Raw genomic sequence first — 27140 nt, forward strand, 5'->3', positions numbered from 1 at the left:
TGTCGCTTCCCCTCCCAAGTCCATGCCGGTGCCTGAGGGGAGCGTGGCGGTGTCGGAGGAGGCAGAGGCCTCCGCCGAAGGATGTGGCTCCGGCTGGAAAGCAGAAGGACGGGGAGCTGCTGCAAACCCCAAGCTCCTCGCGTCCTCTAGGATCCGGCTTCGGCTCCTCGCCCACCCGTTCCCTGCCCTGACGCTCACCCGAGCCGCCCAGCCCTGAAAGCCAAAACTGTTTGTTTGCAGTTTCCTAGGAGAGAAATCACGTTAAAAAAAATTAATTACGCACCTGAAAACAAAATCTGGCGGCTCAAGTGCACATCAGGGATAAATGGTGTGCTCCAAATTAGACAATTTACAGCTTGGGTAAGTAATGAAGGAACCCAGCCAGGCGTGAAAGCGGAGGGGGAGAGTGACTTTGGAGGGGCGCAGGGCTTTTCCCCCCAGTTTCCCCAGTCCCTCCATCCCTCTGACCCCCTCTTCATTGCCGCTTGCTGAGAAACCCCAATTTGCTCAGCACAGCTGGCTGGGGTGGCTCCCTGTGGCCCCGACCTGGGGAGTTCAGCAGGGATTTTGGGTGAGTTTGAGCCCTTTTGGAGCTCGGAGATCAGAATGGCCCTGTAGAACGGGGCAGATGGAGCAGAAAGATGTGCCGTGCGCCCCAGGGCGAGGGGGGCCGCGTGGGTCCCGCCGTCCCCGTGGCATCCCAGCGAGCAGGGGCATCTGGCATGGGGGGGCCCCACTGTGCCCCGGCCCCCCCGGCATCCCCCAGCCCACGCTGGCCTCTGCAGTCCTCCACCGTGCGGTGCGTGGGAGGGCTGGCAGCGCGCTGCTGAGGAACGGGCAGCTCTCCAGGCTTGCCGGCGAGAAGAAAATAATTTCTTTGCCTTATTTTTCCCTTTACGGTGTCCCAGCCCGGTCTGCGAGCGCAGGGATTTAAAGGGGCTGTGCCCTGGTGCCATTGCCCTGGCTTAGCAGCAGTGGGGACGGTTGACGTGACCAGATCCTTGCGGCGGACCTGAGCTCTCCTTCGTGCGTGGGCTGGCGGCTGTGGGTGCTTTCTGGTTTGCCCGTGGAGAGGGACCGGCTACGGGGACTGTCGCTGCCCCAGGCACCCCCTGGGCAGAGCTGGAGCGTGGGCAGCACCGGCCAGAGGTGAGGAGGTGCCCTGTCCCCTTCGCGCTGCCCACGGGGGACCTGCCACTGCGGGACCCGCCACTCGCAGGGAGCTGTGAGCACAGCGTCGCCCCAGGGGGCCGTAGGGACCGACCTCCTCTACCTCTGCCCCTCCCCGGCCCCCTGTCTGCTGCCTGCCAGCTCCGGCAAGGATCCCCCCGAGCTCCCCAGGCTGCCGACACACGATGGAGCGCGGGGCTGGGACCAGCCTCCCTTCTCCCCTCTCTGCTCGACTCCCACCTCTGCTCAGAGCCGCCTCGGAAACCAGCCAGCTAATGATGCGAGATGCGGAGCAGATGGGGGACCTGACGCTATACTCCCCAGCAGCGGATTAAGCATGCAAATGGATGTATAGCGACGCGGTGCCTCTTGGCCTGTATCCTTTCCACCCCCACCATGCGTATGGCATTTCAATTCGCAGCCCCCAGGCCCCCCGCTCGCAGCCCCCCCGGCCTGGCACGGAGCCACGCGTGGAGGGCAAAGATGGATGGACGGACAGATGCAGGGCTGGGGACGGTCCGTGCAGCCCTGCTGGCGTGCGGGATGGACCCTGGCTTGCAAAAGCTCCTCGACTCGTAAATCCCCCCCCCCGTGTCCCTGTAAGACAGCAGCAGCCGCATGGATGAGCTGCGTTCGCTGCTTCGTTTCCTCTGCCCCCTTCCTGAACTCCTTCTGCAGCGTCGGTGGGTGCTGCCGCCCCGTGTCCCCTTCGCAGGGAAGCTGAGAGGTGGGACCAGGCTTGGGAGGGGGACCCAGGTCCACAGCCGCCCGGCTGTGCTGGCCTCGGGGACACGGCGGGGCGCTGCAGTGGGGATGCCCCAGGCTGCTGGCAGAGCCGCTCGTGCTCTTGGGAACACCATGGGGCAGTGGTTTAGCTCCTGCAAGATGGGTGACCGCTTCTCGGCCTCAGAAAGGCTGGAAAACGTGAGCTGCCCGAGTCCTACGCCGCCTCCAACACCTGCAGGGAGGGCCAGGGCTTCGTGCTGCCTGACCCCACTGCAATGCCCTGGGGGGACCGGGGCAGCCCTTGGGGGGCGACCAGTTCAGCTGGGAGCAGGAGCGGAAAGGACACCCTGCTTCACCCCAGCCCTGCAGCTGTAAAACCAGCCCCCCACCCCCAGAAAAAAAAAAGACGCAAAGTCTCCCCTTCCCGACGCAGGAGTGAAACCGCCTCCACCTGCAGCATCGCTCCTTCAGACCATCTCTGCCACCGCAGCGCAGCGCGGCGCAACGCCGTTATCTCTAATGCCTGGGAGCGGGGAACAGATTAATATTCATCACAAGGGAGCGGAGCATATGGAATATGAATAATGCTAATTGTGTCTGTATAGATTTAGCGTAAGAAGCTTCCATGCATTAAGGAGGGAGGGAATTAGTCCTTCTCCGAACCGTTTCAGACTGGCTTGTGGCGAAGGAGCGCCTGCCTGCGGGTTTTGAGCCAGGGGCGAGGATAAAACTTGTGTCCCGTGCCTGAGTGCAGCAGAGGCTCAGGGATGCGGGGCGGCCGCGCGGGTGGGCGCACGTACCCCCTGCCTCTCAAAAAACTGAGTGATGGAGCAAACTTGGTTGGCTGCAGACACCGAGGAGGAAAAGGGGCTGCCTGCAGATACGTGAGCGTTACTGCTGTGGGCTGCCATGGCCAGAGACCCCCCCCACGCTGCCTGCACCGGAGCCTGCCCTGCCTGGGATGCTTTTCCAGCATTGCCCCACCGGGCTCCTGGTTCCTGGGGCCACGATGCGGTAGTGCAGGGCTGGCGGGTGCATCGTGCTCCCACCCTGGGTGCATCTACCTGCCCCCGGGTGCAGGCAGCTGCCGTGTGTGGCAGGGAGGGAGCTGGCAGGAGGCAGTGCCCTGTGCGCAGGGGACTGGAGTGGTTAATGAAGTGCTGGGGGCGAGAAAACTTCATGCCTTAAACATTCATCCCATTCACTTTCTGGGGACGAGGGTTGGTGCCCCTTTTTAATCGAATCAGCTCACGGCTCTAGTAAGGTGAGGAGGAGAAGGCTCATTTGCTCGGCTGGGTGGCAGAGGCAGGCGGGGAGGGCAGGCTGGGCGCTGCAGGGCCGGGGTTTCGGCAGAGCCCCCCTGGGCCCAGCCGAGCCCGTCCCCTCCTCGTGTGGCATGGTCTGATATGGGGCAGTGTCACCTTGGTCACGAGGGACCCGGTAGGTGCAGCGGGACCAGGGCCCCCTCCCCGCAGGGCACGGCGCTGAGCCTCCCCCTGCGCCCCAGCGCTGCAGCGGCGGGTCCGGGCTGGACCCCCCTCTCCCGCTGTGCTCCCCAGAGACGCTCCCGTGGGCACGGGGAGCTCGGGAAGGGCTGTGGGCATCTCTCTCCTGGGGGCTAGAGCTGGCCAGGGAGGTTTTGAAGCCCCGGGAGAAGATGGAAAACACCCCGGGGTCTGGCTGCTCCCTGAGATGCCTTCTGGCATCCCTGCAGCTGCAGGGTGAGCAACGCTCCGTGCCTTTCCCTGGGCTCTCCGGGGCCGGCAGCCGCATTCGTCTCAGGCTTGACCACCGGCCTCTTTCTCCCCTCCCCTCCCATTACCGAGAACGTGGGATTCCTCTTTCCGCACTTCGATCTCTCCAATTTTTAGCTCATTCTCGCTGCCTTATAGGCACTAATCCCTCTGCAGGCACCGGGGAGAATCCACCTACACTCCATGCAGCAATCACTTAAGTCTTATTGTGTAAACAAAATCTCAAACACGAAATCCCTAATCCTTCATGGCTGAAGCCTCCGATACCCGTTCCCCTGTGTCCTGCCCGACAGAGGCTGGGAGAGGGGGAAGGTCACTGCCACGTTTGCTCCCATCCTCAACCTCAGCCCGGATTAAACGTCCGTGCACGCTCCTAACCTTGGGTTTTTCCTTTCTTCCCGGCGGCCTGTGCCGGCAAGCCGCCCCCGGCCCCCTCCCCGCTCCCGTGCATTTGTTCAGCTTAGGGGATCAAACTGGGTGACATTTGGAGTTGGGATATTTAAAATGCAAATCTCCCCTCAATAGACAAATGGAATTTGCTCCCTCTTATGAAGGGAACCTCTGGGGAGAGCCCAGCGCCGCGGCCGGCCAGCTCTGAATGTAAAATCCAGCTGGAGGGGGGAGGAATCACTGCCTCCCCCCCCCATGCCAGCACTTCTGGGCAAACACTGGTGCGGTAACCATCCTCATCACCATGAAGGCATCCGAATTCCCCCTAAACACAGCGGAGAGGTAAGAGCTGTGGGGCCGGCAGGGAAACCTGCGGTATTTCTGGGTTACAGCCAGGGAGGGAGAAATCTTGGTGGCCGCTGGTGTAATCCCAGAATTGATGTTTTCTTCCTCTGCGCGCGGGGTGCTGCTGATGTATCATTGTCTCTCCCTCCCAGCTCGGAAATTAAAGCTTTCACCACTTTTCTCGCTGCAGAGGAACAAATGCGTGTCTGAGGGAGAGATTTACACTTTGCTTTCCCTTTTGGAAATGGAGCGTGATTTTCCAGCGACTGCAGATGCTGGGCCTGTCCTGACGCATTGAGATGGGTTGTCAGGGACGGGGGTTGGGTGGGGGGGGGAAGGAGCTGCCACCTGCCTCCCCCCCGGCCTGCCCGCAGCAAACCGGGTGGCTTTACACCCCGAAGGGTTTGGCCGAGAGAAGCCTGCGGTCCTGTGCTCCCCCTTCTCCACTCCTGGAGGTACCTGCCCTGTGTCCCCCCCTTCGCCCCCCCTTGCCCGGGGGTGCAGGCTCCGGGCTGGGCTGATTCACCTCCTGGCATGGCAACGCTTGCAACCCGCTAAACCCCCTCGAAGGGAGGAGAACTAGAGCATCGTTAGGAAAAAACACTGGATTTGCTGCCAACCCCGACCAGGATGTGACTGCAGACACCAGACTGCAGCTGGTTTAGGGGATGGGGGGGGGTTGGGGGGGGGGGGGTTGGAGGTGCGTAAACTGCAGCAGGGCTGGGATGGAGCAGCCCTGGGTGGGAAAGCCCTGGGTGGGCTTGGGGGGGGGGTTCAGCAGCCCTGGAGCCAGGCGCCAGCAGTGGCTTCTTCCCTGCCTGCAGCTGACCTGTCTGTCCCCGCTCCCCCCCCCCCCCGGCCCCCCCCCCCAGCTCACCCAGCAGCAATTTAAGCAAAGGGGAAAATAATAAAGCAGGAAAAGTTCGGTTCTCTTCGGGGCGGTCCCGGGCTCCTGCGGCGGTGCCGGAGGGCAGGCTGGGGGCTTCCTGCAAACCACGGTACAGCGAGGAATACCTGGAGCCTCATAAATATACTCTGGGAGAGGAGGAAAAAGGATTTGAATTTCAACTTTAATGCATAATGTGCTTTCTCTAGAAAAACAGCCTTCTTGGCAGGGACCAGACAGCTTCCCACTAAATCTCCTGGAGGAGCGCGTTGTTAGTTGCAGACATAAAACCTCAATGAAACACAATTAGCTTCCACTTGGATTAGCCGAACTCGCCTCTCTCCTCCCACCCGGCTGCCCTGGTTCGGCAGCAGGACGGGGACCGCTCGGTGCCAAACCCCCCGTTTCCCCAACCCCACTGGGAGCAGGACGGCGGCTCTGGCCCGGGGGGAGGATAACCCTCTTTTCATGGTTAAGGGGAACCGACGTGTGATGAATGCACAAAAGCCGGAGTGCTGCAGGGCAGCCCCTGCCATCCCGCCGAGGACAGTGGCTCATCACGGCTCGTTTGCTGCAGTTCTCTGCCTTTCGGAGGCTGGTGGGGAGCCTGGGGCAGGGCCCCCATGTTGTCCCCTATGGTCCAGGCAGCTCACGTCTGGGGCACGGCACTGCTGCCCCCTCTCCCTGCTCGGTCCCAAAGCGGGGAGAAGGGGGCAGAGGGGACCTGCCGGCAGCAAAGTTTGCTGAGAGATTTTTAGTCAGGAATATCTTGAATATTTATTTTGGGTTTTTTTTAAGGCTTATCATAGAATCATAGATTGGTTCGGGTTGGAAGGGACCTCAAAGATCATCTAGTTTCAACCCCCTGCCCTGGGCAGGGACACCTCCCACCAGCCCAGGTTGCTCCAAGCCCCGTCCAACCTGGCCTTGAACCCCTCCAGGGATGGGGCAGCCACAGCTTCTCTGGGCAACCTGGGCCAAGGGCTCACCACCCTCACAGCAAGGAATTTCTTCCTAATATCCAATCTAAATCTCCCCTCTTTCAGTTTGAAACCATTACCCCTCGTCCTATCATTACACTCCCTGATCCAGAGTCCCTCCCCACCCGTCCTGTAGCCCCCTTTAGGTGCTGGAAGGGGCTCTAAGGTCTCCCCGGAGCCTTCTCTTCTCCCGGCTGAACAACCCCAACCCTCTCAGCCTGTCCTCATGGGAGAGGTGCTCCAGCCCTCGGATCATCTTTGTGGCCCTATATAAGCTGGAATCTTTTCTAGTCTCGGAGTTTTTAGGCTTAAGCATCGCTCATGGTGGGCATGTCTCGCCCCGGTTTGCCCCTGACTCCCCGAGTACCACGCTGAGCCCCGCGGCATCCGCCCTGCCGGGGAGCAGCTGCCAGAGGGACCAGGAGATGCTGGCAGGGCTCTGAAGGGAAACCGGCCCATTAATTAAGAGCTTAATTACCCAATAACGAGCAGTGGACTTAGCTCAACCTTGAAGCAGGCCAAGCGTGTGAAGCGCCCTCGGGGAGGGACGGGGGAGGTGAGCCGAGGGCACGCTTTGCCTTCTGCGGTATTTGCAAATATCTGCAAGATCTATACGTGGAGAGAACAAACCTCGCAGCCCCCTCGGTACCTCTGTTGTCCCCAGGGTGTCCCCCTGAGCCCTCGCTGCTGTCCCCCACGTCCGTCCCATCATCCTGCTCACGGGTGCTGGCAGCCATCTCCTGCCCGGGGAAAGGGGCTTTGGCCCCGCTGCCGCGCTCAGGGGGTTATGGAGCGCCCGGCGCTCCCGCAGAACGGGGCGGCTGCACGTCTCAGCCTGGGGAATGAGGATGAATGACCCAAACGCAGCCCGGAGTCAGCACAGCCCGGGGACGTGGTGCCAGTGAGAGGACACGGGATGGGGAGCATTTGTCTCCCTGGCAATACGACATGCCCCGGGGAAGGGGTGGCCTGTGGGGTGGGCATTTCTGCCAGTGGAGGAGGGAGGGGAGTTTGTGAGCTGGAAAAGGAGAAGGATTTCTTTGGCTTGGCGCGTTTTGCTGCAGAAAGGCGGTTTCAGCTCCAAGGGTAAGGGAAATGAAACAGAAAAATGCCTCCCATTAAGCAAAAGGGATGGAGAGCCCTGCGTAATAGTGCTGTCTGCAGGGGCTTCTCGCTCCGTATTTGCATCCAGCGCGGCCTCGTGCCAGCGCCCGGAGGGAGCCGTGCTACGGTGAGACGCGCCGCGCGCTGCTGCAGGAGGCGGGGGCAGAGGGGACGAGCTCCAGGCCCTGTAGCTCTGGGGTGGGCACAGCCGCATCCGTCGCCCACCCCATGGATGATGGGCAGTGCCCAGGGAAAGGGCAGGCAGATCCCTGTGAGCTCCTGGGGATGTTCCATGGGGGCACCGGGATCCCCCGGACATGAGCTGAGTCAGGGGCGTAAGGAGCCCCTGGAGGGGGTTTGGTCAAAGCCCATGGTCACCCCTGAGGGTCTCCTGACCGCTGGGACATGGGCAGTGCCAGGGTGTCCTCCCACCCTGCCTGGCTCTGCATGGCCCCAGGGAACAGAGACCCCGACCCCGGCAGCGACCCCGAGCCCAGGCAGGGCACGGCTGCCGGGGTTCATCAGGGGATGCTCTTTCCTCCCCCTTTGCTGTCCGTGTCCGTTTTTTTAAAAGCCCAAGTAGACGCGACGGGCGCGTGGAAGAAAGAACAACATTCGCTCTGGAGCTTTCCCAAGTAATTCGCCCTCCAAGAAATTAATTATCAGTGCTGGTGCCTCGTTTAATCAGCGTCGGTCCCAGAGTGCCTGAGGTTGGAGGGCGTTTGCAGCCTCTGCCTCCGGCGGCTCTGGGATCCTGCTGGCGGGGAGCGGATCTGCTGCTGTCGCTGGAATGGGAGCTGGGAGCAGGGAGAGCAGATCAGGCTGGGAATGTGTGGCCACGGCAGCTGTGCAAACACCGCCAGGGCAGCAGCGCCCTGCCAGCCCTGCCCAAGGCGGGTGACAGGGCAGCCCCCGCTGCCGAGAGAGGCTCAGCCGCCTGCGGAGGGGGAGTCCCCGGGGTGCCCATTGGGCTGGGAGCAGGAATACAAGCCCGGGAGATGGGAACTTGCGACCCAGCATCCCACCCTGCATCGAGGACAGCAATCCCACGCGGGCAGCGTGCACACGCGTGCGGGTGTGTGTGGGTGGTGTGTGGCACGCTGGGAAGGCGGCTGTTGAACGTGTGTTTGCTGGGGGGGACACGGGGGGCATCTGTTCCAGCAGAGCCGCCTCTGGCATCCGTCTCCCTGACAAATGGTGTTTGGTTTGGTGGTAGAGCCTTAATGAAAGCAGTGCCGGCTGCAGGCGCGGGGAGGGGAGCGCCTGCCTGGAGGACGCGCTAGGGGAGAAAGGAGAAGAAAAGGACAAAAGGACGCTGGACGCAGCCCTTGGCGATGGCCAGATGGCTCCCTGGCAGGACCCGCGTCTCGCCGCCTGGCCGGGGACACCCAGCTCTCCGCAGCCAGCCCCGCGTGGTGGGTTCTCATGCCACTGGGAGAAGGTGCGTTGCTGGTGGGGGAGAGGGTCTGGGGGTCCCCTTCAGCCTGTCTCCCGGGTGTGAGAAGGCACGGGCTGGTGTGCAGGGTCAGGCTGGTGCTGGGTAGGAGTTGTGGGGCTGCGCAGCTCCCGAGCGCGAGGGCAGCAAGCTGGAGGCACTGCCTGCGAGCAGCACGGGCTGCGGGTCCTGGGCTGTCCGGGACGACGGTCTCCCAGCAGGGCCAGGACACGGGGTGTCCGTGGCTGGACAGACGGACGTGTCTCTGCTATGCAGCTCCAGGCGCAGCAGTGCCACCCCAGTGCCTGGGGGACACCGAAGCCCTGGGGCCAGCAGGACCACAGCTAAGGGTGGGCTTTCTGGAGATGGGGGGTATGGAGGATTTTGGAGACCTCTGGCACTGCTGCCCTGGGGGAGCCGGAGGCCCCTTGATTTGGGGACGTGTTTCTGTCATACTTGTGCCCTCTAGTGGCTTTGTCCTCTCTCTGGTCCCAAGGCCACCATCCCAGTGCCACGACTACATTCCTGGTGCCATGGCCACCATACCGTGGTGGCCCCCTGCACCTCTGGCACTGCCAGCCTTGGCATTCATGGGCGGTGGGGAAACGCTGGGCAAGAAGGGTCAGGCCAAGAGGACACCTTGTCACCGTCTCATGCCGTCCCCGTGGTCATCTCCTTCAGGCAGGGAGAGCTTCTCCTTGGTTCCAAGATGGTTTGGCATGGAAATGTAATTTTTAGATCTGGGGAGAGGCAATAAATCCCAAAACCTTTCCAGGAGCTCGAATCCCCAGCCAAAACTGTTGGGTGAGTGACCCCAAAATGCATTTTGTTCCAGAAAATCAAATCTTGAGATTTCTAACAACAAGTTTCTCATTTTTTTGACTGCTTGGGGCTGTTTGCTACCTTTCTGTCTCCTCTGTGTTTAATCACATGACAGTCTGAAAAAAAACCCCAACACCCTTTTTTCTCATTCTGCTGATGTTTCCCTTTTATCTAAAAGAAATAAAACGCTCCTTCGCCTCCGGCCCATGGCAGCCACCGCGTCTCAGCTGTGCTCCTCGGGGAGGGGGCGCCCGGATGCCCTGTGGCTTCTCCTGCCTCCCGCGTGAGTCTCCCCTTCCCCGTGTCTCCTCTCCGTGTGTTTTTGGACCCTGCCCAGAGCTGCGGCAAGGACGGGAAAGGTGGTTGGGTGGGAGAAGCCCTGCCAGGCACCACCGGTCCCTGGGGTGGCTGGGGGAGCAGGGCGAGGATGGGGTCCCGTATCTCAGGGCAGTGCGAGCTCCCGTGTGCCCCGCAGGGCGAGGGGGATGGGGGCGTCCCCGTGCACTTGGCAGCTGTCCCTGTGCGCGCTCCCACTGCTAGCGGGGGGATATTTCCTATCTGAGAAAGCAGATGTTGGGTAGGAGCTTCCTAAGCAGTTTCTCTTCCCTCCTAGAATTGCTGCTTGGAGAGAGAATTAAATTCTCTTTTGTTGTCGGTTTAGGGGGAGAACAAAACCAAATGTCACCTGGAGAAATTCCTGCCGTTGCACCCCTGGGGCTGGCACCGCTGCCCCAGGACTGGGATTATCCCGTCACCGAGAAAACCACCGTGATGGATGATGGTCCCCAGGGGGATCAGATAAATGATCGATGCTGAGATTAGTTTGTACGATGGCTGCGGTGACAGCAGTGACCCAGAGCGGCAGCTTCACCCTGCCTGTGTTTGTACTGTGCTAACCCATCCTCACGGCCTCCGGACCGGTCCGTGCACTGAGTGGTGTCAGGCCTCTGCCAGGCCGCTGGGGGGCTGGGGGCAGCAGAGCTGCAGACAGCAACTGCCACAGATGTTCTGCGTTTTGGATTTCTCTCCCTTCCAGCCTTGTTAGTACTGAAATTAAAAGCAAGTGTTTGTGAATTGGTAGCTGTTCTCCAAGACCCTAATTAGCAAATCTCCTCATCCCCCGGGGCTGCAATCTAATAATAAAAAAAAAACAACCCAGCACCCAAACAAGCCCCAAACCTTGTTTGATGGATCGGGAGCGCTACTGGAACAGTCGGAAGCGGCTCTTCCTGCTTAGTATGGTAATTAAACACTTCAATTGCAATTATTTTTGCAATTAGATAAGTCTCTAATTGTTATCATAGGTGGTGGGGGTTTGGGTGTGAGTTTGCCAGATTTTCCTCCCTGAGCTGGATTGGAGCGTGGATGCTACAGGCGATTCACGGCCTGCTGCTGTCGGGTTGGTTTGGAGAAGACGAGTCCCCCGTGTGCTCGGCTGCGGGGACTCTGCTCCTGCCTCTTTGCAAAGGAAGCTGCTGGTGAGGTAATCTCATAGAATGGTTCGGGTTAGAAGGGACCTTAAAGAATTCATTAATAAGAAATAATTGAATTTCTCTTTCTGCTGTGGGGTGCTCACCCCAGGGGGTCTCGTAGCTCCCTCTCCCCGGGCCATGTGAGGTAGGACGTTGCCTGCCAGGGCATCACCTGGCTGCAGGTCTCTCCCTGCCCACCGATGCTTTGGTGGGGCTCAGCGCTGCCCGGGCTGGGTGCTGTGGGGCACTGGGGATGCAACCCACCCCCCAGCCTCCCTTCTGGAAGCCATTTGCCCTTTGCCATCGCTAATTACTAGCAGAAGGGCCAAATCCACAGTGGCACAAGCGGTAGGGCTGCGGTCGCTCCGGGGGTGACGGGGGGAGTGGGGACCCGAGCTCTGGGGGTGCGCCGGCTCGGGGTGAGCCCTGCCGGAGCCGTGGGTGTTTCGGGGGTCCCCAGCCGGGTGTGTTGGTGGGTGAAGCCCCGGGGGGTGGCCGGGAGCCCGGGGGGCGGGCGGGTCTGTCCCCGGTAACAAGCAGGGGGAGCTCCGAGCCCGCGCCGCCGCCGCGCCCGGCCCCGCTCCTCGGGGGGCGGCGCGGTCCCCCCCGTCCCCGGCTCCCCCGGGTCCTGACACTCGCCGAGTGGGTGTCGGGGACCCCGGCACGGCCCCGTGCAGGGAGACCCTTCCGGCCACCCCCAGCCGTCGGGGAGACCCCCGGAGCTCGGGGCGGGAGCGTCCCGGAGCGGCTGGAAGGGCACCCGAGACCCAGGGCCGAGCCTCGGCACACACGAAACCAGCCGTCCTGGGGGCTCGGTACCCTCCCTCCCCCCGGGATGCTGCGAACAGGGGTCTGCCTGTCCCCCGCTGTGCCCTGGGGGTGCTGTGGGGTGCAGAACGAGCATGCTGTGCCCGGGGGTGATGCAAGTCAGGCTTATTCCGGGAGGAAAACTCTTGCCCCGCAGCACAGCGAGGGATCCTTGTTCCTTCCTGTCCTACCTGGTCCTCACTGCCTGCTGCCCCCGTCTTCCCACCGGCTCAGGGGCCTGTAGGGGATCGTTTAGCTGGTCCCACAGGGCAAGGTGCTCTCTGTGGGGGTGCCAGCTCTGCCCAGGGTGGCTGCAACCCATGTCCTGGGGGATTGTGCTGCGTGTGTCCAGGCTCTGTCCCAGCAGAGGCATGGGGATGGGACAGCAGGGTATAGGGGGACAGGGAGGGTCTTCCCAAGACAGAGCACGCCTGAATAAATCAATCATCTCTGTGTTAAATAGATTTTTATACCATTCATGACTTCTGCCCGTAATCAGTGCAGAAACATCCTGTCTTAGTGTTGAGCTGCTGGGGAGGGCAAAGCCTGGGGACAACCCCCCACGGCTTAGTGTCTCCCCATGGCCCAGCAGGCTCCAGGGCCTCTCTCCTTCTTGCAGTGGGGCTGGGACAGGGGATGTGAAGCAGGGTCAGCCCTGCTGATGCCAAAACATCTCCAACATGGGAGGCAGGCTTGCCCTGGCATGGATGCTGCAGGACTGGACGCCCTGTGCACGGACAACCCGGCACTCGCGGCTGCTGACATCCACCGTGCCTAGCCCTCCTGTGACACCGTCCACCCCTCTGCCAGGACCCTTGCCCCTCCGAGGGGTGGATTACAACCCTTGGACAGGGCACCAGGGAGGGTAGAGCTTGTGCTCCCCTTCTCCGTCCTAGGCTGGTCTGTCTGGCACCAAGACCTTGACTACAGTCCCCTTTGCCCCTGCCCTGTGCCTTTTCAGCCTGACCCACTGCCCTGGGCTTGGGGAGGGCACCCCCATCCCAGCTCTGCTGGGGGCACACACTGGCTTCTGACCCAGCTCCTCGGACATCGCTGCCTGCCGGCATGGGGCTCGACGCTGGAGGTGTCACGGCCCCAATGGGGCAGGGGAGAGGCTCTTCTGCAGCTCCTCCGAGGGGTCTTCAAACACACCACCCTCCTGGGAAGAAACCTGGGCAGGCAAAGGTCTCTCCAGCAGTGTCTGGGGTTGCAGCAAACGCAGCGTGCCGGAGCAGGTATCCTGCAGGGGAGCAGAGAGGGGGTTCAACGGCTTTGCAGGGTGCAGGTGGGTCCCTTCCCCCCACTTTCACGCTCCCCAGCGTAAGGGATGCTGTATTAAGGGCCCACTGTGCCTGGGAGGGGATGTGGTGTGGTGCCGTGAGGACGCTCTCAGCAGAGCGCAGCTGTATGTTGAGTGCTGACATTTGGGCAGAGCCGAGCAGGCTCGTGTCGCCCCAGGACCCATCATCCCACATCCCTCTGACTAATATTGCTTTGCTTTGTGGCTTTCTCTGCCTGCTCTTTCCATTCGCTTGGGCCAGTCAGCAGCGGCAGGGTTGTCACCTCTGCAAATGACTCAATAAAAGTAGGTGTCCTGGGATCAGCGGTGCTCTGGTCCTGGGTGCTCCTTCTCCCATGGCCCCTCTCCCCGCTGCTGCAAGTGGGTTGGGGATTTTTTCTCAGGTGGGTGCCCCGCACGAAGTGATGCTTCCTGTCCCCACCCCCACGGCGCAGAGAGGAAATCTGTGGCCACACCAGGACCTCAGATCTCCTGCAAACCTCTCCCCCTGACCGACTTTGCTTCATTCTGCTGATTAGATTAGCAGTCTCTTGGGGGGTGGCTGGTATTTTGCCTTTGACTCATGGAAACTAAATGCGTTTCGGAAGATATGTGCAGCACAGAGAGGGGGAGAGCATGAAGCAGAAGAGTTGGAACTGGCATCCCCTCGGCCCCTGCTGTTGGGCAATGACAGGAGCAGAGATGGCTCTGCACTGCTGGGGGGGGGTGGGGGGTCTGCCCCCAGGGAGGTTCACCGTGAGCTGTTGTGCCCTCCAGGCTCGGGGTTTTGCGCTGCTCCCTCCCATGAGGCAGCGCTGGGGCCCTGGCGATGCCGTTCGGGGGAGCAGCCTCTGCGCTGTGACCTCCCGGCCGAGCCACGCTTGTGCCTTGGTGTGTTGCATCAAGGGACTTGCCCTGCGGGGGTCATGGGGGACATCGTGCTGCCCTGCCCTGCTCCTGCCACCTTGCTCTCCAAACCTCTAGTTCCCCTTCTGCTGGCGGACAGTGGCGTTTTCAGGGTGAATCATGGGGATTCCCTCTGAAAGGTGTGGGGTGATGCTGTGGCCCAGGGCAGGGGGCCCCGTGCTCGCCTGAGGCAGCCCCAGCTCCACGTGCGGGCAGGCAGCACCGGCTCTCGCCATCGCCATGACCTTGGCTAAGGTTAGCCGCGCTCAGCGGGCAGCAGGGACAAGCGTGCCTTGCGTCCAGCACGTGGGAGACTGTATTTTCTCCTGCAGGGCACAGTCAATATGGGAGACCCCAGGTTATCAGCACGCAGTGTTGGAGGGGGAGTGTGTGGAGGTCAGGGTGACCTTGCCTGACTCTTCCCGAGAAGTGCTGCACAAAGTGGCTCTCTGTAGCTGAGAGGCATCCCCATGCATGGCAGCCACCTCCTCCAGCCCAGCACCACTGGGAGAGGGCAGCAATGCCTGGTGCAGCATCAGCCCCTCACCCCGGGAGCCCTGCCAGCGTCCCTGCAAAAGCTGCTGGCAATTTATGTGGAGCTGATGCAGGCTTGCATGAAAATGAAGCGTGCTGGAAATCCACGGTCTAAACGCAGCTGCCTCTGCAGCGTGTGGAGGGACAGGCGGGATGCAGGCATCTTCCAGGGCATGGCAGGGCAGCTGTGTAAGCCCACACCTCCAGGGCAGCTGGGGGGGGCACAGCTCTTTGCACCTCCCCTGGGCTTGGGGCTGGGTTTGGAGAGCAAATGGTGCTGGAGGGAGGAGTGAGGATGCACCTTTGATGATATCACCCTCCCAAGGACCATTGGGGTGGGATGGCCGGACCAGGGAAAATGCAGCGGGTGCCACGGCAGGGAGAGCTGCCCCCTCCCCTCCTTTGCAGCCAGTGACCCCGGCCCCGTACTCACCCTGCAGCCCTCGCCTCTGCCATCGAGTTTCTCCCTGAGGAAAACTGAGTGTCGTCCTTTCAACCTCACAGGATTTTGGAAGAGGGCAGCCAGGAGCTGAAGGCTGGGAGAGGTGGGTCCCAGAGCAGCGGGCTGGCTGAGACTCACGGGAAAGCTCCGGCGCTGGAAAGGGTTAAATTGCACATGAAGACAGAAAGAAAAGAGAGGAAAAGAAGAGAAGAATTGGTAAGTGCCAGCGTGGTTGAGCTCAGCTTTGCTCTGCGGAGCACCAGGCACTGCCTGCTTGGTGTCTGCCCCTCGAGGCCGGTAGCCAGGGCAGGCAGGCTAGGACAGGCGTGCTGTGACTGGGACAGTGATCCCTTCCTACGGGAACTGGCTTCTTTCTGCCCATGTGTTGTGGCCACGGTCCTGCTCCAAGCTGCCCTGAGCAGAGCCGATGTGTGCAAGAGGGTCATCCAGAGCTGCTTGCTCAGCTCTGGCGTTTGCTGCCTGAAATGTCCCTGTTGGTACTGAATGCTCCTTCTCTTGGGCCTTTAATCTCTCTGGACCTCAGGGACTCGTCTCACAACCTGCAGCCATGCCCGGTGCTCGGCACGCTCCTCTTCAGCGTCCTGTCCCACCGCAGTGAAGCAGGTTCCTCGGGTCCATCAGGTGTTGTGTGTCCAACTAGTGCTTTCCTTTACTGGCTTTGTGTGAAGCGAATTGCCTTTCCTCTTTGGTGCCTGGCGGGGAGACGGAAGCATCCTTGCCTTCCCTTGCATCCCTGCTTGGCCCTGCACCCTCCACCCCCCCTGGTCCTCACCCACGGGAATGCCTCCAGCCCTTTAATGGCTCTGGTGCTCCCGTGGCCTTTTGATTTCCAAAGCAGCGACGACTCTGACTCCCTGTTCCTGCTCCTGACACCCCTGAGACTGGCTGCTGTTCTCCAGTATTCCCACTGTTGTTTGCTGGTCTCTTCTCTATGCCTCGTAACAGGAAAGAACACTGTTATTAAGGGCAACGGTTCAAAATACTGCTGGTTGCGCTTTCCCTTGAAATCACCCTGTGGAGCTGCTCCGAGCTGAGCTCTTCTGAGCTCTGGTCCTTCTAATTTGGGGGGTTATGAGTTTGTAGAGCGATTTGTGTTGGTCTTTTTCTGTTAACGCAGCCAGGGCAGATGACTGGCAAGATTACGCAGGTGGGAGGGGGGAGAGGAACCAGCTCGGTTTGTGCTTGGGGTGAAGTTGGCTGCCAGGCTTTTGGTGTACAGGTAAATCCTGTGCCCGCCTGTCTCGTGTGGTATTAGTTGGTCCGGATCGTCTGCCAACAGCAGACGTTTATATAGCTGACCATGGAAAAAAGGGTTGGAAGGGGCCCCGTGCGGTCCTTGATGCATCATTTCTGTGTAAGTGAGCAGGCTAAGAAGCGAAGTAGAGAAAGTAAACCCGATAACCGATCATTTGGTGCTTGAGCAACTCTTATCTGATTCTGAGCAGAAACCACAGCAGTGGTGCTGTGTAGGGCAGGAATGAGGTATCTGGATTTAAAAAGGCCATGAAAAATCCCCCTGCTTGAGTCTTCCTCTGACGCTTCCCCCCCGTTCCCAGCTCTCAGGTGTCTGCACTGTTATGGCACCGGCTGCCGCTCGCCCTCTTCCCTGCACCCTCGGGAGCGAATCCAGCCGGGAGACTCACTGGGGTTGATTTTAACGGTGGGGGAACTTCACCCTGCCGGGGTGAGGACAGTCTGGAGCCACACGCTGGGTCCCTGCGCTGGGGCTTTGGCCAAGCCCTGCTGTCACCGGGCACCCACGTGCTGAGAGTTTGGGGACGGACGTCCCCTGGCTGCCCCTGAGCCCAGCGTGGGCTTCGGATGCAACTCCTGTAGTGGGTTCAGGCCCTCTGGGGAATGACCTTGTCTACCTGGGAAAGCCGGGACGTCAGTGACCCTGACCTGTGCCTGGGGAACAGAAACCCATTTTTCTTCCCCTTTTCTTTCACTCCATATCATTATTCTCCCTTTGCGACAAGGCAGGGCTTTGGGAAGTCATTGATGTGGGAAGTCTCTGTTCCCTTGGCTGTGTAGGGAAGTATCCCTGCCCGTTCCCCTTGGCCAGTGCTCCCTGTCCGGCTGCAGAGCCCTGGTGCCCGAGCTCCCCGTTTGCCCAGGAGCCGCACTTCTGTGTGAGTAAACAGCACAGCTCTGTCTTTGTCTCTGCGTGTTTGCAGAAGCATGTCTATCACACCAGGCCCGTACTCTCCGTATGTTTTTATATACACCTGCAACTATGTTTACCAAATGCTATACCTTTGCACTCTTTATTAGTTCCTTGGAAGCTGAAAAGGCAGCCCCGGGAGCTGCGGTCTTGTATCTGCACTCATCCATCCCCGCTGTCTCCCAGGGCAGACTCTCCTGCCCCAAGGTGCCCCTCTGCCTTGGGTAAAGTCACATCTGAGCCCCAGGGAAGCCTTTCGCGTGGCTCCGTCCTTTGGTTCACCTCCTTGTGTTCTCCTTTCGGTGGCTTGAGAGGGTTTTTCTGGGACAGGACCAAGGGCCCGTGCCGCAGGTGAGCATGGCTCCTTTGCTGGCACGCTGGGAACAGGGAGCCAAAGGTCTCCTTATCTACGGATGGAAAGTTTCTGGGCTGCTTATCAGGCACCGCTTAGATAAGTCTCGGGAGCAGCAGTTCACACCGCGGCAGACAGCGTGCTGCTCCGTCCTCCTTATGCTCAGGTGGGTGAATGCCCCTGGGCAAGGCGGGGTGTGGGTGGCTCAGCCCTGTGGGGACACGGATGCCCTGGGAGGGGACTGGTGCCACAGCCCGGAACAGAGCTGGCCCGCCTTGCACCCCTCCGAGGGGCCTGACCCCCGTGGCATGCTCGGGGTGACGCTAAAGGAAATTTTGCCTCTAACTTTGTATGGGTATTCGTACTTCTAAAAAAACATTTGCCAACCTAATTTTGGCTATTCTTGCTCCTTTCCAGAGATGGGAATGCAACTTGCTGTTGGCTGAATTCGCTGCTAATGCAAAGCGACAGCCGAAAGGCTGAGGGTGCGTGGCTCGGCCGGGAAGGGAAACTGCTGAGCCGCTCTGCAGCGAGCTGGGGACCCAGATCTTGGCTCCTGCGGCGACTTGCAGCCTGACTGCGGGTGCCCTGACTGTGTGCCCCAGGGCTAACACCCCATTGCCCACCCTGTGACGGGTGGTCACCTCTCCCGAGCCCCTCCCGGCTCTGCTGTGTGCCCAGGCTCTGCTGGCTGCCCGCCACCGGGGAGTGGGGCACGGATGGCTTTTGGGAGCAGCCGCAGCTAATAGCTGTACCCGGTTCTGACCAGCAAATTCTGATGGCAAAACTGTCCCCGTTACCAAGGGACACATGCTTTGTGCTCCCTGTGAACGGGTGGTGATTGCAGGGGTGGCCAGCCGCATGTGAGGTTGGAGTAGCTGGACCTGTGCTACCAGCACGGAGGGACGCCAGCTGGGTTCCTGCTGCTGGGGATGAATTTCTGAGTGGCTGCAAAGAGCAAGAGTTGCCTGGGCAAAGATCTCCTGCTGGGGCATCGGCTTGTTGCTGATGGAGAACGTGGGGTCCCCACCTCTGCCTTCCTCTCCGGGAATGAACCTACCATCCAAGCCCCGCATGTAAGAAGGATCTTACCTCTTGAGGGCTCCATCGGTCAGCAAGATCCCTTTCCCGTTCCTCATCTCCAGTTTCAGGGGTTTAGCCTCCTGCCTGCCCTGGCCCTGCCTGCAGTTCCTGCCCCTGGGCTGGGCCTTCTGGAGGGGAGGCAGGCAGGAGCTCTTGTGGTCCCCAGTCCTCCAGCAGTGCAGCAAGTGCTGGTATGCCACTCGGAAATCCCTGTTGAGCGTCCCATAGAGGATAGGGTTCAGGGCTGAGTTAGCGTAGCCCAGCCAGAGGACGATGGACATGATGGGTGTGCCTTTCACTGTGTTGTCCCCCCACATCCCCCGGTACGTGAAGACTGTGAAATAGGGGAACCAGCACACAACGAACGCTCCCAACACCACCGCCAGCGTCACGGTGGCTTTGTGCTCTTTCACCATGGGCGGCATGGGGGTGTTGCTGCTGCAGCACCAGGCATGGTTTATCCTCTTGGCTTGCTCCCTCGCGATCTTCAGTATCTGGTAGTAGGTGATGCACATGATGACCAAAGGGATGTAGAAGGTGAGCAAGGCGTCCACCAGCCCGTAGACAGGGTTCACCTCCAGCGTACACTCCTTGTTGCAGCTGGGGACTGTGTTTTGGACTGCTGTGCCGTTGGTGTTCCAGCCCAGGTGGATGGGTAGGAAGGAGACCATCAGTGAAACAGTCCAAATAACAACCAAACCCACAGTCACCCGAGAGCGAGTGACCACCTGGCTGTAGCGAAGTGGGGTAGTGACAGCAAAGTAGCGGTCCAGGCTGATCATGAAGAGGTTGAGGATGGAAGCCGTGCACAGCATGACGTCCAGGCTGGTGTAGATGTTGCACAAAGTGCTGCCGAATGGCCACTCTCTGGTGAGTTCATAGAGGGCGGAGAATGGTAGCACCAGGAGGCCCAGCAGCAGGTCGGTGATGGCCAAGGAGACAATGATGCAGTTTGTCAGGCTACGGAGCCGGCGGTCAAGGGTGACGGCCAGGCAGACGATGATGTTACCGCAGAGAGTGATCACAATGAGGATGGCAAGGCAGAACCCGACCAGCAGCTTCAGGGGAAAGTCCATCGTTTTTTGGGAGCTTGTATGGTTGTAACACAGGTCCATGATGTACTCATATGGATGGAGCAGTCCTGCTCTCACCGGCTGCAAAGCTACTTGGAGTGAGTCTCTACCAGGCAGCCCTAGAGCCCCTTCCAAAGCGACCTTGGACCTGCAGTGACCTTGGAAAACACTGCAGAGTCACTTCATGTGTTCAGCCTTGTGTGCTGGGAATGACATGGTCTAGGGAAAGATGTGGTCCTGCAACTCACTTGTGCCCGTTGGTACCAGCTGGGACCTCCGTACTGGAGCTGATCCCCTGCGGCAGCTGCTGGTGGGTCTCAACTGCTTCCTTTTCTTCTCCTGTCTTCTCCTTTCCTCTGCGTGACCGTGGGGTCTCACACGCTCTGCACGGTTTGTTGGTGACAATGCTCAGCAGTGCTCCAGCAGGGAAATAGCTTTGCCGCCTCCTGAGGACAACCTGCAAAGAAAGCACCAACTCAGAGCTGCAATGGGCAAAAGTCCTTTCAGCTGCCCCTCAGACGCCTCCAGAAATGGGGCGTCCACACCTTCCTGGATGCTCCAGCCCACTTAAATCTGAATTGGAAGGTCTCTTGGCAGACCTCAGGACACGCATGTCCCTGCCAGCTGGCCTCACCCAGCCCCAGGTGTGTCCACGCAATGTGGGGATGCGGAGAGAAGGGCAGGGATTTTAGGTGTGCCAAGTTCCTACAGGCTTATGACAAAAGGAGGACTTGGGAGGGTAGGAGAAAAGCGTTTTCCTGAGAAAGCACTTCACTTTTCTTATGCAGTCTGGTAAAATTAGTCACCACTCCACGATTTCTGAAGCTCGGCAGTGGCTATGAGCCGAAGCGCTTGCTTATTAAGCTTTGTCTTTGTAACTGCACTTTGCAGCAGCCCGTGCCTTGTGTCGGTCCCCGCTGTCAGCGACCACGCTGGCTGCTGCAGCCCGGAGGGGAAATCCCAGCTCTGCTCAGGGCCCTGGGAGGAAAGAAGAGCCCATTTGTCAGCGGTGCAGTGTCGGGGGGAGGAGGTGGCTGGAAAGGGCTCTGACAGCTTCATCGGTCCCGTTCCCAGCAGCTGAATGGTAACACGGAGGTTTGTTTTTCAGGGAGAGTTTGGAAGGAGCCGCTCCTGCTGTGGGACAGGGACACAGAGTGGAGAAACGTCCCTTGTAGACTTACTTTTTATGACTGTTTTCTGTCAGTATGTAAATAAAAAAAACCCTATATTTTGCAAGGGCAGAAACAACACAGCAAACCCTTCTAACCTCTAAAAGAGCTTTTAGCTGCTGATTATGGACCATGCCACTGCTAGATTTAAAGGGGCCTTGGTTCCCGTGTGATTACAAGCAACACCTCTGGTCAGGAAGGCATCTAAAGGGAAACTGAGGCACTGCAGGGATGAGAGAGAGGGGGCTGGGCGCAGGCTGAGGGGCCCGATTGCTTGTGCTGGGACCCCCATGGAGCTGCCTGCGCCCCGGCTGTGGTCTCCCCCCATGCGCTTCCCAGGTGAGGTGATGGGTCTCCTCGTCCTCCCCGGTGTGCTGGTGGGGGGGAGCTGTGCCCGTGCCCCAGGGGTGGTGCGGGACCCTGCTCCCGCTCTCCGCAGCCCGTGGAGCGGCAGTGAAGCCCTCCCTGGTGCTACACAGGCTTGTGCAGGAAGGGAAGGCTGATCCTCCGCAGGGTGCAACAGGCTGCCGAGATGGAGCAAACACAAGAAGCTCCAGGAAAGGAAAAGGTCCAGCCTTGACAGAGGACAGAGGTGAGATTTTAAAGTTAAACTCACCCTGCAAGAACGAGATAACGATGTGGAGCTGGCTGAAATACTCTGCTGATGACTTACGTCTTTGATTCAAGGTTAAAGGCATGGGGGCCACGGGAGGGAGTATACTGGGGAGACTGCACGAGTAAATAACCACTGATTGCCAGGAGCCGTACGGTGGAGAGATGGGGACTGGACTGGTGAGATTAGAGATGATACCTGCATCCCTGCTGCTTCTGAAGGAATTGAAAGTAATGAGAAGTGATGAACTGGCCTGTGGGATGCCTTCTGCTGAGCAGAGCGAGCTCGTTGCCGGACAGGGTGTCCTCTGGATGTGGGTGCTGGGATTAAGGCTGTCGGGAGAGGGATGCGATGCTTTCAGCCGCGGCGGCAGCGTGCGGAGCGGTTCCTCACCTCCCGCTGCAGCGCAGGCTCTTGCCATGGAAAGCTCTTTGTTCGCGCACAAAAGGAGCGTGGAACAAGCTGAGCACTGCCTGCCCGCTGATGGCAATGACGAGAACAGGTTGTTCTCAGAGAAGGGTATTTCCAAGTGAAAGGGATGTTTTTTCATTGCTCCCAACATGTGGAAATGGCAGGATAAATTATAGGGGGAGTAGCACACTTAGAAAACGCTGTGGGTGGATCGCAGCCTCCTACGTGGCTGCTTCACCACACATCAACAACCTGCCTCTGCCACCAGCTCTCGCGGCTCACGTGGGCTCTGCCGGGGGCCAGGTTGGGCTCTGCTGGGGGGTCCCAGCTCCGGGCACATTGGCATGCTCGGGCACCGGCCACGGTGCAGGCAGTGCCATGGGGCAGCCCCCGGTGACAGCCCTGCGCTGCAGACCTGGCTAGGAGTAGCTTTGTTTGTTATTGGTCGTTCTAATTAGCTCAGGACAAGAAATGGGTGCTTTCTTTTTCTTTTTTCTCCTCGGGCTGGGAGTAGAAAGTATTTCCAAGTGAGATACAGAGCCACTGAGCAGGGGTCCCCAAATGAGGGGGACAGAGGTGTCCCCACCCCTGCAGAGGAGCCCGGGAAGAGCTGGGATCTCAGCGGCTCTCAAAGCTCGGGTACGGGCACCTTCCCTGCACGTGTGGGCTGCAGGGCTCGGCTGCCTGCAAGCCCTTGGGACTTTGTTCTTCCACGGAACGGGGCAGGATGTGCCACCGGCCAGCTTGGATGCGGGATGTCACAACCCTAACTGTGGTAACTGTGGTGGGCGTGTGAGAGACTTTCCCGTATCCCTCAGCCAAATTATCTCATGGAAACATTCCCCTGGGTGGCTCCAGCCTCTGGACACGGCTCTGCAGGAAAAGCAGGCTGGTGTAGACGGGGGAGGGGGGGCAGTGGTGTCAGCCCACTGCTGTCAAAACATAGTCCCCAGGGCAAGGCACATATCTTGGGGCTCTCTGCTGGAGCACTGGCCCTCTGGGACGCCACGCCTGCCTCTGGTTTTCTGCCCAGGTCACTCACAGCCACCTTTAATACCAGGTCCTGTGCCCTCTGTTGCGTTTTGGCAGAGAGAGTTCATTTCCTCCTTCACATACGAGCGGAGCAGCTGCTTCCCATGGCAGCCTTTCTAGCAATAGCCTGAACAAATGACCCCCTTCCAGCCCTGTCTCACCAGGCAGCTCTTACGTTTCCCTGATTACCCTCATTGTCACAGCCTGGACCTGTTCCTGGCTCAAAACCGCCCTCCTGACAGTGAGGGACCAGAGCAGGGCATCGCTTCTGGGTCGTTCTTCTAGTGCCTTTTCCAGCGGTGCCGGTGCTCTGATGGACGCTGTCTCTGCTGTGAAGGCTTGTCAGGTTGCATTTGTTTTGTTGCGGTCATCCCGGGGTTCCCTTAAAGCCAGATATTTTTCCTATGGTGTTTTCAGCTGCCTCGAGCAGCAATTTTTGCTGTTAGTCCCTAAGCACATGAACTTGTGCCAGCCCATTGTGTTTCTGTCGATTTTTGGATCCTCTGGTTCTCCTGTAGTACTTAGCCCCTTGGCCAGTTTAAAACTTTTCCCGGGTTTCTCACCAGTACGTTTTCCTAGAGAAACTCCCATTTTCTGAGCCAAGATCGCGAATGAAAGGCATTAAATAAAATTTATCTCTAGGCTGATCTTTAAAGGAACTCTATTAATAGCCTTCTCTGGAGCATTAATGATCCTTCCATTGTAATGTACTATTGTCTCCCCATTAGCCTCCTTACAATTTTCATAGTAATTCCTGCCTTCTCCTGCCTGAATAGATATTTTCTGCTCTGTTGCAGCCCGTGTTTCATTTGATCCACTGTGTTCCCATTTAAAATGGCAATTATCTCCTCTGGGGAGGGAGCTGTGATTTATCGATGGGAAATCTCTGTCGCGTTTTACCCTTTTATTCGTCTTCCCTATCTTTCAGCATCCTTTCCTCCAGCGTTGTTTATTCCAGCACTTTGTGCGCTTTTGCAGCAAGACTAATGGGATGCAGCGCCCGCTCCGGCAGCATAGGTAGCGCACTTGCTGCTCTCCATTCATGTGCTACTTCTGACACAATAGGTTTGTTTAAAATCTGTTAAAAGCCTAGGTACTTCGGCACTACGAGTGGATCCATGGGCAGAAAGGAGCACTCGGCGAGCGCCCGAACGCAGCAGCCTGTCTTTGGGAAGCGTTTCCCACCCCCTGACAGGGCACCGACAGCGGCGGTTGGGGGCTCAGGAGAAGCTCCGCATGGAGCATTTTAGCTCTGTCCTGGGGACGGGATGGCTCCGCTCTCAGGCAGACCTGAAATGTCACTCTGCCTCCCGCGTCAGCTTCTTTCTGAGCAAAGTGCCGTCAGAAGCCACTTAGGAGCAAAGAAAATTCCTTGGCCCTGCAGAGCTTTCAGCAGAGCGTCATGAGCTTTTCTAAAATTACGTTCAAGCATTTTCAGAGATGAAACATCTGGTCAGGCTGAGAGAGGCACGTCAGCCGAGGCTGTGAGATGGGCGGGAGGGTGGGGATTTCTGCCAGTCTGAAAGGGGATGTTGGAGGTGTGATGGCGGGGAGCGGGCAGGGCTGGGAGCTGCGGGGGCCCCGGCAAAGGGCTGTTTCGATCCACTGCCGGAGCCTGCCTCCCAACGGGACAAGACCTAATTTGCCAGAGTTGGGGTTTGAAGGCGACGTGAGAGGATCAAATGTGAGAGTGGTGCAGAAACTATCTTGCCCTGCTATCTGTGGAGGGCTTTGGTGAGGTTGTGGGGTTGTTTCTAGTTTATGAGCAGCCTTTCTGGAAGGGCTGTGCCCCTCCCCACACCTCCCATGCGGTGCAGCACCCCACAGCATCCCCCAGCACGCCTCTGCCCCTGCGCTCCTGACCCCTATCGTTCTTGCTCCCTTGCTTCCATCTCTTCCTTCCAACCCCTTGTCTCCCCTCGCTCCCCGGGCAGGACTGTCAGTGTGCTGCTCACCCACCCAAGGTGCCCCGTGCCCTCGTTGGGGTGGGTAAACACGTCTCACCCCATGATCTTACATACAGACAGTTGAAATCTCATTTTTGCAGAGCCCCTTTGCAACCTCTCTGTGCCTCTGGGGCTGTGGGGGAACACCAGGGTCCTGCCTGGCTGCATCCCCAGGCACTTTTGTCCCCACTCCTTGGTCTCCTCCGGAGCCTGGTGCTCTCTCTGCCCTGTCCCAGCCTGAACCCAGACCGATGCACAGCAGCGATTACTGCCTCAGGCGTGAGCAGAGGGGCTGGGGGAGGCAGGACACAATTCCCATCACGGCCACTACCCCCCCCCCCCATATCCTACTCCCCAGGAGGAAAAGGGGTCTGTGGGTAAAAAGGAGTTTGGGACCACTGCAAGCAGAAAATCTGAAAAGAGATGCAGAAACCAGCAGAGTTTTGAAAGTTTGCTCTGCAGAGGGTGCCTGGGAAAGGCGAAACTGAAACAGAGGTGCTGGGCTCACGGGCGTGCTTGGAGCTGCGCACATTCCCAGGAGACGTCCCAGGGTTCAGCCTCCTGCTGAAGCCTATTCCGGCTGGGGGACAGCGGGTGCTGTACGCCCCTGGGGACTACTCACCCCCCGGTGCCAGTGGTACCCAGCCCTGGGGGTACCCTGCCCCACAGAGCACACCATGCCCCCAGATGGGGCAGCTCCTGCTCCAGCTGATGCCCACCGACTGCCTGCCAGCGCGCGGAGGGCTGGGTGGAGGGGCTGGGGCGCTCGGAGAAAGGGCTCGGGCAGCTCGGTGCAAGAAGTCGTCTCAGCGGCAAACCCCGCGGGGAGGCTGCTTGAGCAGAGACGCTTCATACCCGCAGATGCTCAGGCAGGGCAGGACTCTGCTGCTGTGCCCGCTCCACCCATGTCCTCCCTCTGACCCCGATGTTCTCGGCTCCGCTGGTCCCCACCAGCAACAGCCAGCAAAAGTCCACAGCCTGGCCTTTGCGCCAGCAGGACGATGATGGCACAAGGGTCCGATGAGCGACACCCTCTTGCTCTGACCTTGGGTGGCCCACCGCAGGGCGCTTAGCACTCCCCAACTTCAGCGAGGACCCGCCAGCCCCTCTAAGATCTCATCTAGAAAGTGGTATCCCAGCGTAACAACCAAGCGGAAAGTAAGGCAAAAGCTTTACCTGGGAAAAGTGCTGCTTTCCCACAGCCGCCGAGCAGGTGGGAGCCCTCGGTGGCTGCGCTGCCTCCAATTTTCCCCCGGCGTGCGCGGCGTGGTGCGTGAAGGCAGCAGCGTGTGCTGCGAGCGGCGGCTGCCTCCTCTCTCCTCCTCTCCTCTCCTCTCCTCCCTCCCTCCCTCCTCGCGTACCAATATCCAGGCAGCGGTGGTGACTGCAACATGAGTCAGACCACAAGTGGGTGGGATCGGAGCTGTGAACTCAGACACTGAGGTTATCATCCAGCAAATTTGAAATGCCGAAAGTGAGCCGTACTCTGGGCATGTGGCGTGCCGGGCTCCACCGAACCGTGCCTGGCGCGGAGAGGGGTGTGGGATGCCTGATGCCTCCTGCCGCTGCTTTCTTGTGTGCTACCATCACCTTCCTCACTAATGTTAAGGTTTCAGGGCCCTTGCTTGCCCTGCACAAAGCCTCCCTCCCGAGCGGCTCTCTGCTGCCGGCAAGCACTTGCCACTGCTGGGATGCCTGATGCCGTCACTCGCTCCCAGCACAAACCTGGCTTTGCAATCGGTGGGAGCCGCCCGAGAGCAAACGCAGCTGAGCCCAGAGCCGGGCCGTCTGAGATCCACAGGAAGGATCCAGGCTCTCGGGTTGCATTAGTAAGAGATAAGGAAGGGTGGAGGGGGGATAGCTGCAAAGCGGGAAGAGGAAACTGGAGCCCAGCCAACGCTGGGGTGCAAGTTTGCTCCTTGAGCAACTCAAGGAGGAGCCCAGGCTGATGTGGTGGGTGTTCCGCGGCACGGCCGGGAGAGGATTCACGTGCTCCGGGTGAGCGGCAGGGATGCTCCGGGCTGGGCATCGCTCCCGCAGGGCTGCACTCGCCTCTGCTGAAATTTGTCTCCTGCGCAGGAGTGCGATGGCAGGGAGGAACCACACCAAATGACAAACAGGCAGCGACAGCCTTTCGTGTCTCTCAAATCTTTCATCTGTGGGTTTCAAAGCGCTGTGCAAATAGCAACTGCCGGGCCAGCTGTGCGAGGACCCGTTTCCCCTT

At 59.5% G+C, this 27140-nt stretch overlaps 1 protein-coding gene across 1 annotated transcript; it reads right to left on the reverse strand.

Moving 5' to 3' along the window:
- Positions 1–12349: 12349 nt before the first annotated feature.
- Positions 12350–26238, reverse strand: HRH2 (histamine receptor H2). The gene is made up of 4 exons (XM_054217891.1): positions 26093–26238; positions 18682–20202; positions 15044–15205; positions 12350–13131 (listed from the first exon to the last, which is right to left on the reverse strand). Exons 2-3 carry the CDS (start codon positions 19785–19787, stop codon positions 15187–15189), a joined length of 1125 nt encoding a protein of 374 aa, XP_054073866.1. The 5' UTR covers positions 19788–20202; positions 26093–26238; the 3' UTR covers positions 12350–13131; positions 15044–15186.
- Positions 26239–27140: the final 902 nt, after the last annotated feature.

The sequence above is a fragment of the Rissa tridactyla genome, chromosome 11 (assembly GCF_028500815.1).
Source record: "Rissa tridactyla isolate bRisTri1 chromosome 11, bRisTri1.patW.cur.20221130, whole genome shotgun sequence".
NCBI lineage: Eukaryota > Metazoa > Chordata > Aves > Charadriiformes > Laridae > Rissa > Rissa tridactyla.